At 37.3% G+C, this 16,291-nt stretch overlaps 1 protein-coding gene across 1 annotated transcript in view; it reads left to right on the forward strand.

Annotated features, from left to right (window-relative positions):
- LOC126758407 (chitin deacetylase 1) overlaps positions 1-16,291 on the forward strand; it is a 104,959-nt gene that overhangs the window by 56,757 nt on the left and 31,911 nt on the right. The window contains exon 5 of the mRNA XM_050472666.1: positions 2,891-3,033. Coding sequence (XP_050328623.1) covers positions 2,891-3,033 — 143 coding nt within the window. The remainder of the gene's footprint in view (positions 1-2,890; positions 3,034-16,291) is intronic.

Genomic DNA, 16,291 nt, shown 5'->3' on the forward strand with positions numbered 1-16,291 from the left:
TTAGAAAATAATAATACAGCACTCTCTTCTGACCCCACCAAATACTGAGCAATACCTTGGCGTTGCAGATTCGATATTTTTTGCCGTTGAGTTTGCTGGTTGGTCAGGCTTCAGATACGCTTCCTGGGTTTAGAGTTGCGTAATGGATTAATTTCTCATCACCAGTCACAGCTCGATTCAAAAAGCACTCCTTTCATAGCGCTCAATCGGCATTTCTGACAACGTACTTTCAACAACCGTTAGCTTCAATTAATATAACACCCAATTTCACTGCTTTTGAATATATCCGGATGCTTTTAAGTTATTTTAAATGGCTGCGTCAGTGACTCCCAAAAAAAATGGAGGCACTGCTGATGCTTGGTAACATTATTGATAGAGTAATGCTTCCAGTTTCTAAACTTCAAACACTTTTGAGTGCTCAGGATGCTCTCCGTCTTCCAGGCCAAAATTAACACTTTTAAATCGTGTAGAAAATCTTTGAAAGACTCCTTATCATGTGACTTCTTCAATCTATTGCTGGAGAAAATATTCCAAGATGCAGAACTAAATTGAGAAGGTACAATATTCCATAAGACTGTACAGCTGCTGGCAAGGACTGTCAAGCCTATGACGCTCCTCACAATTTTATAAAGCATTTTTTTCTACAACAACAACGCCAAAACTCTTAAGATTTTTGCTTTCATTTTCTTCAACGATTATGGACCTTTCTGCTCTTCTCTCTAGCCTCATTTATAAGTAATACCAGCAATCAGCAGCTGAGATGGAACCTACATCTTTACTATTGTTCTTTATTATTGTTTTAGTGTTTGTTTAGTCCTTCCCCACGTCGGCCACTACGCAAGACAATAAACAGCTTCCTATATATGTATATTAGGAAAATATGCAAGTCGCCTTATAGCATTGACAGACGGCAGCGTTAAACCAGATTAATTGCGTTTTTCGGGATTAATTCAGGAGTTACCACAGCTAACTCCGTTGCTGAATCCAAAAATAACTCTCAAAATTTTAGGGAGTTTGTGAGGTTTTCGTTGGCAACATTGTTAAAAATGGCCAATTTTCATCTATTGTGAATGAAATACAAGCAACCTTGACAGCTGTTTATCAAATTCTCAATATAATATCAATAAAACTTCTATGTTATGATGCAGTTTTAAAAATAATGTGTTAATATGCTTTTGTAATAAAAAATGGTTTGGTAAAAGTTGGTCGGCTAACAACCGTAATGTTTATCTTCTATCATAATTTTCATTGAAAATATTATAAAAAGGACAATGAGCTGTTTATGAGGGTTTCAAACTCGCATAGCTGCCGTCTGTCACCTACAAATTTGGATCTGATTAAGTGCGCAGTTAATCCGGATTAACGCTGCCGTCTGTCAAGGCTGTTAGTCACCTATTCAAAACCCTTCGAATATAACAGAATAATTTACTTAGTTCAATTGTTAGATATCTCAAAAAGATAATAAGCAGACAAATTCAATCAACTCAGTTAACGGTTTAAGCGAAGGCGGATGTGTCAAATACTCTCACAAAAATTGTATTCTGAAATTTCGGAATTTTCCCGACTAAACCAAGCTTTTCTTAATTATTGTAGCCGGCCTATAAGAATTTAAAAACACAAAATATCACCGCTTCAAGTCTTCTCGTTCTTGCCACATTAACTCAATTGGAAACGTCAACTAAATTGCTTGCAAAATTTAAACACACTTTTAAATTACCCAAAACATCTGTTTCTGCTACTTTTAAAGCACAAAATGCTCGACACACAAATTGCAGGCACAAACAATTTAAAACGCGCCTCAATTTATCTCACCGCAACCGACATTATTTCAATGCACCCGCTCTTTCACTCAACCAACGCCTGTTCGTACAGTACCGTATTGGTTTCGATTAAAAAAGAAAGTACAAGAGAACAAAAAGGCAAAATTGTGCTCATAAATAACTTTTATGTATTAAGCGAAATTGATATTTTACCATTTCCGATCAGCGCAATTCATTTTCATTCTTACATTTCCGCACTTTCGCTTACCAGTCGTCCTGCCGACGACGCGGCGCACGCAATGTGCCACTCACCGCGCGCCGCCACACGCCAAGCGTGAACAAATCGTTCAATTGCTGCTCTTGCCCACTTGAAACTTACACTTGGCGCGCACGTCGCAGCTTTGCGGTCAGACGGCAGACGGCTGACTCCCGCCAGGACCAACGACAAACCGCAAGCGGCACAAGGCAATGCACAGCAGTAGTAGACCGAGACGAAAACTGTGCAGAGAGAGCTGAAGGAAGCTACCATGAAGTCTCGCACACAAACACACACACACAGCCATGCTTGCTGGCGTACGCGCGCCGGCGAGCGAGCAATAAATTATGTTGTGCTGATTATTTTAAAATTACTTGCAATTGATGTGACTTCTTTTTATGCATCTATTTTCCGTTACATCTTTGTATTTTATAGTTTTCTCCCTTAACTACGCTCCTCGCGCTTCCTCTGCTTCTGCAGTGCAATTAAACTTTTTTCTCGCTTTTTACTTGCGCATTTCTTCGCTGCTTTTGCTTTGTTTTTGCTATTTTGCGTGCTTTGTGAATTTTTCCGTCACTTTTTCTTTGCCTGTGTGTTCACTTCGTGCCTTTAACGCGATTTCTTAGTCAGCAAAAAGTGCCGCGTGCTCATCTAATTAAGTCTGGATGCTTTGAATATCGCATTGCATTGTTGTTTTTGTGCTTATTTGTGCGATTGGCTGTGCGCTCGCTCTTCTTCGTTTCCAATTGATTGATTTTGCTGATTTTCCCTTTGTTGTGTGAAGTGCAAAATAAGTTTTTTTTCCAATTACCATCATTTTCATTGCAATTACCGTTACTTTTATAATATTTTTGCTATTCTTTCTGTTTTTTAGATTCCACAAATTATCCTGCTAACTTTCGATGGTGCTGTAAACTTGAATAATTACGATCATTATTTGAAAATCTTCAACGGCAAGCGCACGAATCCAAATGGCTGTGCAATTCGTGGTACTTTCTTCATGTCGCATGAGTACAGGTCAGTCAGTACAGATAAAGCTAATTTTAAAGATAAAGATAAAAATAGAGATAAAGATAAATATAAAGATAAAGATAAAGATGAAGATAGGGATAAAGATAATGATAAAGATAAAGATAAAGATAAAGATAAAGATAAAGATAAAGATAAAGATAAAGATAAAGATAAAGATAAAGATAAAGATAAAGATAAAGATAAAGATAAAAATAAAGATAAAGATAAATATAAAGATAAAGATAAAGATAAAGATAAAGATAAAGATAAAGATAAAGATAAAGATAAAGATAAAGATAAAGATAAAGATAAAGATAAAGATAAAGATAAAGATAAAGATAAAGATAAAGATAAAGATAAAGATAAAGATAAAGATAAAGATAAAGATAAAGATAAAGATAAAGATAAAGATGAAATTTGAGATAAAGATAAGATAAAGATAACGAAAAAAGTAAGGCTACCGAACAAACGATGAATCTAAGGTCACCACAGCTCAATTCTTCGATTTATCTCTGTTCCTAGTTGGAATGGAAGTTGAATTTTATTTATAAATATCAACCCGTCCTCTTAAGGAAACTTTCTTCTCATCTCTCGAACTCAGTAAAGCCACATAATTCAAGAAAAACTTATCAAAAAACATAATATTTGTTAGAAAAACGACAATCATTATATGAAATATATGGGTGTCGACGCGGTTTTATCTATTAACTTACCACATACTAAAAAATGTTCTCTGGTTTCATAAAGTACTTTATACATATAATCCCCAATCACATTGAGTAAAGTCAGCCGGATGTTCGAAAATTCTGATATTAGTTAAGTCAGGGAAATATGGAATTGATACAACAGATTTTTGGTACACCAATATACTACGAGTATTATCAGGAAAAGATTCTCTCAGAATTTCAATTTTATATCTCATACTTTTTATCAAATGTGAAGTATAGATACTGGGGTCCACATATTGGGTACCTCTATACTTGAACAGCACACAAAATTCACTAATTTACAATCAGAGTTGTCAAATTGCGAAACAAAGTAGGACACTTTGAATAACTAAGTAACAAGTAAGTTTCCGAAGCTCTAATCAGATTTGTTTGGAATAGCTTTTTATATTATCCAAATCCTTAAAAAACCGCCATATCTACTTCAGACAAGTCAAGTCCTGAGTCACGTTCAGGGAAAGGCGACCGTTTTCTTAACTGGCTGAACAACTTCTCTAAGCCTTTCTTTAATTTCTAACTAGTCTTTGGTATATAGTAAACCTAAAATTTTACCCACAAAGTAATCTTCCCAGTCACTCTCTCCAAATAAGTGCATTTATGCAATACTTATTGTAAGCCATTTAAGGCCGTTTCTCCAAACGAAAACACTCATTTCCAAGCGCATTAAGCTTACACAACTCGCATTTGTACGAATTGTCTGAAAGCAGACGAGTTTGCGCAAACAGCAACACATCAGCACTTTTGACTGACACATGCTAGTCAGTGCCGGCAGACGCCGTCACACACACACACGCACATCGTTCGTACATTGCATATCGTTCGTATCGCCAATTGAAGTGGCAACAAACTTTTCAGCACATCCTTCATACGAATGCGTGAAAAAAATATCGCAAAGTTACGTATACGCCCTGGCGGCGCCCTCAACTGACTTTCAATGAACGGCACTGTCAAGCATATGCAAAAGGACTTGAGGCTACTACTGTGATAAATGAGTAAACTTCAACTTGCATGCAATATTTCGCATACAACTCGTACAACAACAACAGCAACTGCAATGTGTACAAATACAATAAAATAAACTTAAAATGCTGGCAGCAAGCAGAAATTATTTTTAGCGCATAGCGTATGAGAGGCAATAGTTGGAAAAATTGCTGGCATGGCCGGCAAAAACTAGAAAGTTGAATTTTTAAATGTTTGGAATTTGTTTTCTATTACCATCCTTTTTGGCGATGTGTGAGCTAATGCGAAGACAAGTAAGTGGGGGATGTTTAAAGTTTTTATTGTTAAAAAAATTTAGCATAATAATGTTGGTCTTCAAAGCTTGTAGAGGTATTACGCAATTTATGTCGATATTGGCAAATATCTTCTTGAAATATAATGAAATTTTATGAGAAGAATACTTTTTATAGCAGATCCCCATAGCTGACAATTCTGTTACATGGAGCATATAGGTTATAGTCGTTTGTCATTGACTAAACCAACCAATAATCAATATGCTTGCTAAACTTTCGCTGTCTACTAAATTTCAGTGAGCTTAAGCTGAAGGTCTAATACTTGAATACTACTTACCTTTCAACAACATCCTGGCCGTGATGAGTGAGCTACCTTAGATCATGGCTTATCAGGTCAATGACCTTTTTTATACATTTAGCCGAGTTCACAACCGTTGTTTACATGTAGCCAAGCTAACGACCTCTGTTTATATATCACGGCAGTGACCCATTTGTTTAGCTTTTACTTGGTTAATTGTTTGCATTTTATTAAGTCAACGACGTTTTTGTTTACATTTAGCCAAGCAACAACCTCTAGTAAGCTGGTGATTGTGAACTAGTACTAGTACCAAATGGACTACACTGGAACTAGTTCTAAGCTAAAGTAATTTCCTACAGGTTAACTCTCCAATGTGTATAAACTTGAATGAGTAGACGCAAAATTTTTTATCATTTGTAGCAATATGTGGTCTTTGGCCACAGCTAACCACAATTGGATTGCCCGAAACTCTAAATTAAATATTTTATGAATTCAGTCAAAGAAGTTATAATGTATCCAAAGCATATAACAATTATAAATGCTGTATATATGTAGGTAGGTATACTTAGGCAGAATGTACTTTAACATAAAGTCAAAATGGCACAATACAGTTTAAACAAATTATAACCGACTTATATGAAAATATGCTTCATTTTAATGAAAAAATCTTTTTTTTTGCAGACAGCTCCCAAAAACACAATTATTGCCCTACGAAATAATATTTAACATAAAATTTTCTTTATTTTCAACGAACTTAGAATTTTTTGATATTTCGCATTCAGCAAGTAAGCCTAAAACTTTGAAAAACCAATATTCTTATGCCGAACTTTCCGCTTTAAAAAGAAGTCTTATTAATTTTTTTCATAAAAATATTGCTTTAAAAATTAAACAAAATTAATATTATACATCAAAGTACTGAGGATTCATACAATTGATTTAGAAATTATGAGTTGCTCATACGACATGGTGTACTCTCATCTGCAAAAAGAAGTCAACTTGACAACCTAACACCCTAATGCACATGCACATATCTATAAAATTATTATATATCATATTGCCACATCCCACCCACTAACATATTCCCACCACTTCCCTCTAATATGGCACATGTGTGTAATCTACTCTGAGCGCACTTCACTTGAACTGCTGAAAAGCGTCACGAGTCCAAAAAACCAACGCAAATGATTTAATGTGACTGCGTTTCAAATTGTTTCAAGTTATTTCGCGTTGCGTTGATGTCCTGGCGACATAAAATATGGCACTCCCTCTACGCTTTCCACTCTGTCCTACACAATTTCCACAGCTTTTTTTCGCCGGCTTCGACTGTCAACTGCTCTCAACTATATTTCGGCGCTTTCCACACATTCAAAAAATTTGAAACAGCAAGATTTATTTGATATTTCAAGTGTAACTTCGTTTCCACAGCACAAAAAAAGTGCGAAAGTTTCTGTAAGCTACGTAACTACAGACCTCCAAAAAAAAAACGTCAAAATTCAAGTACTCTTGTAAAATGCTCTGAAGCATTAGGTTTGAAATGTGTGGGCTCTTGAGTACTTGCTCACTTAAGAAGCGGCAAAAGTGCGTACGTTGAGTTTATTTTTTTAAGAAAGTTGAACAATTTAAACAGTGAATGTCGCCAAGGCTTTTCAACAAAGTATTTTATTGCATAGAAGATGCCACAGTTAGGCTGATTATATATATGGAAAAGTGAAGTTATTTTTTGACAAGTAGTGGAAGTAGTTTTGGAAAAGATGCTGCAGGCAAAAATAAATATTTTTAAAAATATATGTGAATTTTACAATACAAGCACGAAAGTGGGTTCTAATCTATGATATGAAATATAGCCGGTATGGAACTTCACAAAATCTGCAAATCGTGTTCAATGATTGAGAATACTGACCTGGTAATAACTTCTAAGATAGACTTTTCGGAATGATTTTGTGAGAAACTATGACTTTATCAGCAAGATAACACCTCGTACACAATGCAGCTATAACAAAGGGTTTATTTTCGAACAGAAATATAGCACTAATGGACTACCCCGCCATAAGCGCCGACTTAAACCACCTACAAAATCTTTGAGGAATACTTTCGCAGCAAGTTTATTTGCACGGTCCACAATTTGATTCTGTTAGAGAGCTAAGGAAAGGTATTGAAGCCGAATGAAAAATACTGCTTTTCACTCTCTAGTTGAGTTCATGTTGAAATGCATGAATACTATTATTTAAGCTTACGAGGACCATATAAATTATTATATTTTAAATAAGTTTTTCTTTATATAAAATAATTGTTTGCACGCTATACTTTTTTCGTAACAAATGAATTGAGTTTTTGGATTTTATTCTTTATCAAAAATAATTTTGGTTTTTTAATGTTGTATTAATAAACCTGAGGATTGATTTTATTATTAAAGAATAAAAAGATTTATATGAAATATAAAAATTAACAGAAGACGCTATACTTATTTCGTGGACTGCTTTTGGTAGTGGACATTTGTCACGTTGTCCTTCACAATAGCCATTTTAAGAGCGTACCACTCATCAAAAGCTAACGAACAAACATGTTGACACTTCTGCCTGTCCGATATTGTTAATTTTTCGTTTATTTAAAGTCCAGCGCAATACCTTTTCAAGATTGAAATTTTTAAAGTAATTGTCTACAAGAATGTTGTACACGGTAATAAAATGCTTTTGCAATTGGATTGGATTCTATTGTCTTAGACTCGTAATGTGGGATTATATAATCAAACATGAAAAAAGTTTTGTTGACACACCTTATTGTTTTTACTGCTCCTCCATTGTACAAAAGAATGCTGGTGATCTTTTCAGTTGTAGAAAAAATACACATTTTGCTTCTCCAGTTCCCATTATTTCTGTCTAAATAAAAAGTATATGGCTATCGTTTATGAAGCAAACTACCACTGAGCATATTCGCTGAAGATAGTTGGTTCTCTTCTAGATGATATGCCACGGTTTAGAGGAATTTGAGTAAAAATATATCGCTTTTTAGCAAGATTTATAATTTTGATTTCTATTTCATATTTTATAACTAGAATTGGTATTGGAGATTTGAATCGATGGACTGTATTATGCGGACTAAACCTTAATGCTACCACGTTAGAAATAGAATGGTTGATTAGCAAGCTAGCACATAGCACAGCTACTCCAGAGTTTAAGGCACCAGTAATAACTTGGGACTATTTTTAGAAGAGAAACTTTCATGCAAACCAAACTTAGACATTAGGGTAATGAAAATGCTCTTTACACCTGCAAGAGGATGTTTGGGCCCAGATGGGGACTAATGCCTTATGTAACTCATTGGATGTACACAGCAGCTGTAAGGCCGTTTAAAACGTTCGTTGTGTTGGTATGGTGGCCAATCTGGAGAAACATATGAAAAGCATAGAAAGAGCAGCTAGTGTATGCATCAATGGAGCTCTAAGAATAACGCCAAGTCAGACACTTTACTTCACTGTTTATTTACTGCCAACAATTTTGTTACATAAGTAACTGACAGCAAAGTCAGCTCTTTTACTGCGGAAATGCTTCTCCTAGTCGCCTGTAATTAGGAGCCTTCTAAGATACTTAGTAATTTTCCGTTTCTACTAAATACCACAAATTTTCAAAATCCCTTAGAATTGAGTTTAAAATAGATCCCAAACATCGCCTTTACTTCCAGGGAAGATGGGAAAAGGGGTGTGATGGACAGGGACGCAAAGATAACCATCTATACGAATGGATTCAAACAATATAATTATGTGGAGGGTTGTGTCTTTTCAACAAAATTAGACAACAGAATCGCCTTCCAACTACTAGACTTCTAAGCGGAGATCATATCAATTAAAGAAAGCTTCCATATGCTGACAAAGAGTTCACTCACAACAAAGGATATGTGTATATATTCAGATAGCCAATCTGCTTTGAAATCACTAAAGTCTCTTAGAGTGACATCAAATATAGTCAAAAAACGTATTGATCTTTTAGTGGATCTAACATTGCACGATAAACTTGCCATAACATAAATTTATCCTTGATAATTGTGAAACAGATGAATTAGCCAAGCAGGCATCATCCTACAATTTGATCCAAAACAGAAGGGGTTGTTACGCCTCTGACTACTTGTAGATATCAAATCGACATCTACTTTTAGATATGTTGCAGATACTTGCAGATATCTAATCGACAAACATGTTTTGTTGTAACTGAGTCTCAGTAGAGACAAGCCCTGTCTTGCTTAACAAGCTGAAAACGTGGCATGAATATAGAACACACATTTAGACGACTACTAAAAATCAAAAGAAATGGCATAAGAACTTTAGTAGGAGTGCTGGCAGGTCACAAGACAGCAGACTAGGGATACCACACAAGGACTGTTGTAAAAGCTGTCAGAAGAAGAGGGGACTATAAAACAAATTCTCTGCAAATGTAAACCTTTTTTCATCGGAAATATAAAAACCACACGAGGTGGTTCAGAGTGGACATAATAGAGTGAGAGTTTCACAATAGATCTCCCAAAGCCATAGATGTGTCGTCATCCTTCCTTCGATAAGGCGCCATAAGAGAGAATAAACGATCTTAAATTTTTTGTGCTGGGCATAAGTTCACTTATTTTAAGTTCTTCTTCTTCTTTCGGGCGTAGACACCGCCACAGCACTCCAGTCGTTTCTCCTTTTCACTATTTGGCGGCAATTTGAGATACCAAATGCAGCCAAGACATTCTTCACCTGATCTCTCCAATGGAGTGGAGGTACTCAATGTAAAACCTTCGAAGCTGGAGTGTTCTCTTCCATTCCGACAACATGATCTACCCAGCGTGGCCGCTGTCGCTTAATGTCGCAATGTTATCGTTCCATCGACTGCGGTACTCGCCGTTGCCAATGTGGAGATAACCATAAATCTTTCGCAAAGCCTTTCTCTCTAATACTCTTAAGGCCGACTCATCAGATGATGTCATTGTCCTTGTCTTTGCACTATATAGAAGGACAGGAATGATGAGGGACTTGTAGAGTTTGGTCTTTGTTCGTCGGGAGAGGAGTTTATTTTTCGATTGTCTACTCTATTTTAAGTTCTAGCTATATTATATATGGATATAATTAGGAATTATTTAAAATTTTCTACTATCAACGCAAACTTTTAGAACTCCAACTCCCAACAAATTGAAATTGATATTCGCCGATTGAAATTCGGATTAAACGAAATATATTTGCATCGATTTAATTAGCTTTTAGCTCCGAAAGCTTTTGCTACGCATTAGCTCAACTCTAAGTCTTTCTTTATTCCCAAATAACTTCAGCGGATTTCCCACTCTTCGAAAAGTTGGTAGCCTCCACTCAAAATACGGACAACATTAACCGGGAAGACTAAAAGTTTTGCGGCATTAACTGCAAAATAAAATTTTATGTTTGCATAATTTGAAACAAAAGAATCAACCGCATGCAATAAAGTTACACCAAAAACAGAAAACAGAAAAAACAACAAAAAACACATCGACTAAGCTGAAATCCAAACAAATCTGCCACAAAATTGAACACTATCTGACTCACACACCACCACACAAAATCCCAATGCATGCAATGAGTGAAGTGCGAGTGGCGCTGAGAACGGCGGTCGCCATTGTTGCATGCAACAATAGCTGCAACACAAAATAGAAATTAAATTTGCAAACTTTTTTGGCTGGATTAGATTACTTGTTTACAACACGAAAGTAAAACAAAAGCCGCAGCAACAGCAACAACAGCCAGCGCCACAACAAAAGCAACTAAACATGAATGCGCGCAACAACGCAAGCGCTTGAGCTGCGTATGTGTATACGTGTGTGTGTTTGGGTAAGCAATGACGGAGAAACGGTGCAATTTGAATATGTTAAAACCCTGCCAAGTGCATTGTTTGATTTTTATTGACGTACACATCCGCTTACAACCACAGGCACACACACACAAACTCCAAATGTGCAGCGAAAGCCAGCACCACCACCACATATAAGGATATCCTTTACTTTTGTTTAATAAATTATACTGCCATATAAGTTTGTTGCTGTTGTTGTTGCTGGCTGGTGAATAATATATCATTGTTTGGATTCTCGGTTTGCAGTCGGAACCGCATACCTATTCTGCATTACAATAGAAATTTAATTATTTTATTATTATTTAAAAGAGTGGCAACTAGCTGCAACAAGAAGGAAGCAGGGTTGGCTGATATATAAGATCATTGTTGTTTAGACCTATCGTTTATTCCAGAGAGCGCCGAACGAAAACTCAATGTCAGATAAAATAGCAACGAGGATATTGAGTTGCTTATTCTTTAAATAAAGTGTTAAAGGGTGATCCTAGTTGAAACCAAATGTCGCCGAGATCACCAGGACCAATTTCAAGTACCAAGTGGTCGGTTATCATGACGCGATAACGTTCGCCATTGACGGTTATGTTCGCAGCGTCATCATTTTCGAAGAAATATGGACCGATGTTTTCACCGGCCACAAACCGTTGTTTTTTCTTTATACAATGGCAGCTCATGAATCTTTTTAGGTTGTTCTTCGACCCAAACGTGCCAATTTTGCTTATTTACATACCAATTGAGCCAGAAATTTTAAAAGTCCATAGAGCGAAGCGATGTCGAACGACGCCATATCGACTCTCCACGGTCTTCGTGTACACTCTAAGTGTAGACTGCCTATATTGTCCTCACTGTGTGTTTGTCGTGGTCTATTCGGTCGAATATTATCCAATAATTAATGCTGGGTCTCAAGATGGGATAAGATGTCTTATGACGGAGATTTATATAGGGTAGTCGAAACAGGATTTTCATATTTCTAATCAAACTTCAACTTATTTTTTTATATTTATAATGAACTTTAATGAACCAAATATGTACCATCTTGGTCGACCACTTTTTGCCATTTTTCCGCTAGAGATATTATTCCATCAACGCAAAACTTTACTGGTTTCTCAGCGAAAAGCGGCGTCAAGTAATTTTCACAGCCTTCTCTTGAAGCCAACTCTACTCCGTTAAGGGAGTCCTGCATTGACCGAAAGAAATGGTAGCCCGATGGTGCAAGGTCAGGGCTATATGGTGGATGCGACGAAACTTCCCAGCCAAACTGTCTCAGTGTTTGCCGAGTCATCAAAAATGTGTTAGGTCTTACAGTGTCCTGATGGAAGACGAAGTCCTTTCTGTTGATCAGTTCTAGCCGTTTTTTTTCATTTGCTTGCTGTTGTTGACAGTAAAATATAGAATCAATCGATCGACCAAGCTGGAGTAGTGAATGATCCCTTTCTAATCCCACCAAACACTCAGCATAACCTTTCGAGGCGTCAATCCTGGCTTTGCGGCCATTTGTTGAGCTCCACCACTCTTCGGCTATGATCTTTTTCGCACATTATTATCGTATTTGATCCAGTTTTCGTCTTCTGTCACCATTCGCTTCAGAAATGGTTCGATTTCATTTCCGTTCAGCAAAGAATCGCTGATGTTAATTCGGTCCATTAAATTTTTCACAGACAAATTCATGTGGTATCCAAACATCGAGCTTCTTTTTGTAGCCAGCCTTTTTTAAATGGTTCAAAACCATTTGATGATGAATGTTAAGTTCCTTAGCGATGTCATGGCCGCTAATGTGACGGTCCTGGTCAATCTTTTCCATGATTTCATCGACTTTTTCAACGATAGGTCGACCAGAACGAAGTGCATCTTTCACATCGAAATTTCCAGATTGGAAAAGAGCGAACCATTCTTGTACTACACAAACTGATACAGCATCGTCTCCCTAAACTACACATTCTTTCTTTTTTTATACAGAAATTTCAAAATGTGGCGAATTTCTTCATTATTTTCACTCATTTTTGAACAGCTGTAACTTTTTTTCAACTTCCCCGAATTTAGTATTTTTCTTTTTTTTTTGTTAAATTAAGCTTAAAATCTTTCCAACACTATTTGGTATGACATAATGTAATTGGTAGCCTTGGAGATATGCGACTATATTTATGACTCTCATAAACACTTCCGTAGCGTTGGATCCATATTACTAAGTACCTAAGACCTCTCCACTTCACAAAGTTTAAATTCCAGGATAATATCAACAATAATTGCTGCCTCCTTCATATATCACTTAAATTCGATAATTTTCATAAAATTAAAATCCACACCACACACTTCATACCACTTAGATATTCGGCACTATTTCGCAAATGGCTCAGAAACTACGCCGCCGGCACATAATATTATTAGCCAATCAAGAGCAAATTATACATTGGTGAAATAAGGCAGAAAGTGATTGCTGCACCGCAGGCAAATTTTGATGCTTCACCATGCCCATTGAGTGCACTTTAAATATTTTCAACTGAAAGTCCCAGCAATTGCTTGCACCCTGCAAAATCCCAACCTGCCCCACAGGCTTTTGGCGCTATTGTGGCTACTTTGCAGCTTCCTTCGCCGCCTACACTGCGTAGCGATGGCGTTGGTGATAACGCCGGTGATAACCGCTGCGATTACAAGCACGCCGCCGCGTAGTAAACTGTCTAACCACTTCCTAAGTAGTTAGCTTTTAACTTGCCCCAAGGGCACAAAAGGGAAAAAACCAAAATCAAAGTGTTGCGATCTAACGCCACGCTGAGTTGTTCTGCCCACTCCGCAGCCTTGTGCTCGCCTGATAATCATTACGGCTATCAGAACAATCAGCTGCCTCACTATCACGGCGGCCATAATATCAGGGCAACAACACGCAGGTAACTTCTACAAAATCAGTTTAAAATTTACCGACTTCCGTTGCTGCTCAAACGTGACAACCTCATCAGCAATGCTGCGGGTCTGCTGCGTGAGTGTGTGTGCCTGAGCAGTTAACGTGGCAGTCAGTCGTCGCCTAACAACTGTGTTGCACATAAAAATGTTAAAAGTTCGTGCAACAACGCTTTAACCACAAGCAAACGTCCATCAGCTCAACTCAAGCAAGTGCGCAGCAGTAAAAGCTACAGTAAAAGCAACAACGCAATAAAAGCAAAGTGAAAGCATTAAAATGCCAACAAAAATCAAAAGGAGAGCGAAAGGGAAATACCACGCACACTAACAGCAAGAAAAACCCTCTTCCGCGAAAAAGATTGCCTTGATCAAGTATGCCAAGTTTATGACGTAACCTCTACTGGGTTGTAGTTCGAATTTCAGTTGCTTTGACATGGAATTTTGAATATTTGAATTTATTTGATCCTTCCTCATAATATTATCGAATGAAAAGTATGACCCGGACACAAAAAACGATGAGCCGTTCAAATAACAGCTCCGATTCAAATTTTGGGAGCAAAGTCCTTCACAAATTCCATCAGCTTTTCATAGGTGAGCTAAAAAAGATTTTCAGGAAGGAAGTCTTTAAAGCTGTCACTGTTGAAATCGTGGATTCTACCTTGAAATACTCCGAAAATATTTGTGAACCTTCCCCCCATGCCAAAAACTCAGCTACAAAAAGCTTAGCCTGTTTCTAAGAGCATTGAACATTGTAATACCGATTCGTAAAACCGTAGCTCTTTAATTGAGACTGTATGTAGATCTCAGCTTATGCATACCGACACCGTCTCTTGAAGAGCCCTAGATTTGTCGACATTCTACAAGTCATTCATCATCCTCGTCCTGCTATATGGTGCAGAGGCATGGACGATGACAACAGCTGATGATTCGACGTTACGAGTTTTCGAGAGAAAGGCTCTGTGGAAGATTTATGGTCATTTGCGCATTGGCGACTGCGAAAATCGCCTTAGATGGAATGATGAGCTGTTCAAAATATAAGACAAGTTGACATACTTCAGCGAATAAAGAGACAGCGTTTACTCTTGTAAGGTCACGTCGTCCGAACGGACGAAAACACTGCAGTTCTGAAAGTATTTGACGCAATATCAGCCGGGGGAAGCAGAGGCTTCCACTCCGTTGGAAAGACCAGAGGGAGAAGGACTTGGCTACACCAATAAAGAGGAATAAAGTCCAAGTCATTCAGGACCATGGATAGTAGTTGATACTGGAGTGCTCTTTAACATGAAATTAAACAAACTCTCCGGATTCATATTTATGTTGTCACCCTTAGCCGGGCCCGACTGACTTGAGAACGGCAAACGGAATACATATTTCTTTTATTAGATGAGCAAGAAACACATTTATTTCTAAATAAACTTGTTGAAGGAATTTCCTTACCCGGACCCGACTGACTTGAGAGCGACGGGATCGAATCGTTTCCGATTACGTAGATTCAACTGACTTGACAATAGCGACAATGCTATAAAGTCCTCGGTATTACTGAGTTTACCTTGTCGATTTGGCGGCAATTTTGTCTTTTCAAGTATCTAAAGTAGAATGGATCTATTTTCGGCAATTGCTTCAATTGCAGATATTTTAAAGTTTCAGAGGGGTTTTGGGTTTTGAAGTTGTATTGAAATTCAAATAAATTTCCGATAGTTACGTGTACCTTACCTTTTTGAATTCCCATCGAAAAGCTTACAGTGTGTAGAAAGAAGGTAAAATAAACAAGCGGAAGCGTAAATGAAAACTGCATAAATGTTTCCAACTTTGTAATGACCTGTACAGCCGCAACAAGCTAGCCGAGCCGTCCACAGTCTCAGCGTACAGTCACCATGGACAGCTGTTATTGCCAAAGCTCTTAAAGCATTTGCCACCCACTACGCCGTTTCAACACATCGCCACGCCCCAAGCAAAGTGCACAATAGCGGCAAAAGAAAAAAAGTTCAAAAGCCGGTGGTAAAAATAATTTTATACTTTTGACATTATGTTGCACGTAAAGGTAAAGCACAAAACACCAAAAAAAAAACGCAGCAAATGTGGTAAGGCTTTAGCCCAAAAAGCATACAAACTACGAAGTGTTTGAAGTGCGACTGCTGGAGGCAAATGACTTGAGGCTTTTCGGCCAAAAATATGTCGGCAAGAAATTACTTGAACTTCAAAGTATGTAAATAACTCTTTGCATAACTTAAAGCAAAATGGCCAACTAGCCTGAGTGAGCTCCAAATACTTTAAGACGCC

The sequence above is a fragment of the Bactrocera neohumeralis genome, chromosome 5, assembly GCF_024586455.1.
Source record: "Bactrocera neohumeralis isolate Rockhampton chromosome 5, APGP_CSIRO_Bneo_wtdbg2-racon-allhic-juicebox.fasta_v2, whole genome shotgun sequence".
In the NCBI taxonomy this organism is placed as follows: Eukaryota; Metazoa; Arthropoda; class Insecta; order Diptera; family Tephritidae; genus Bactrocera; species Bactrocera neohumeralis.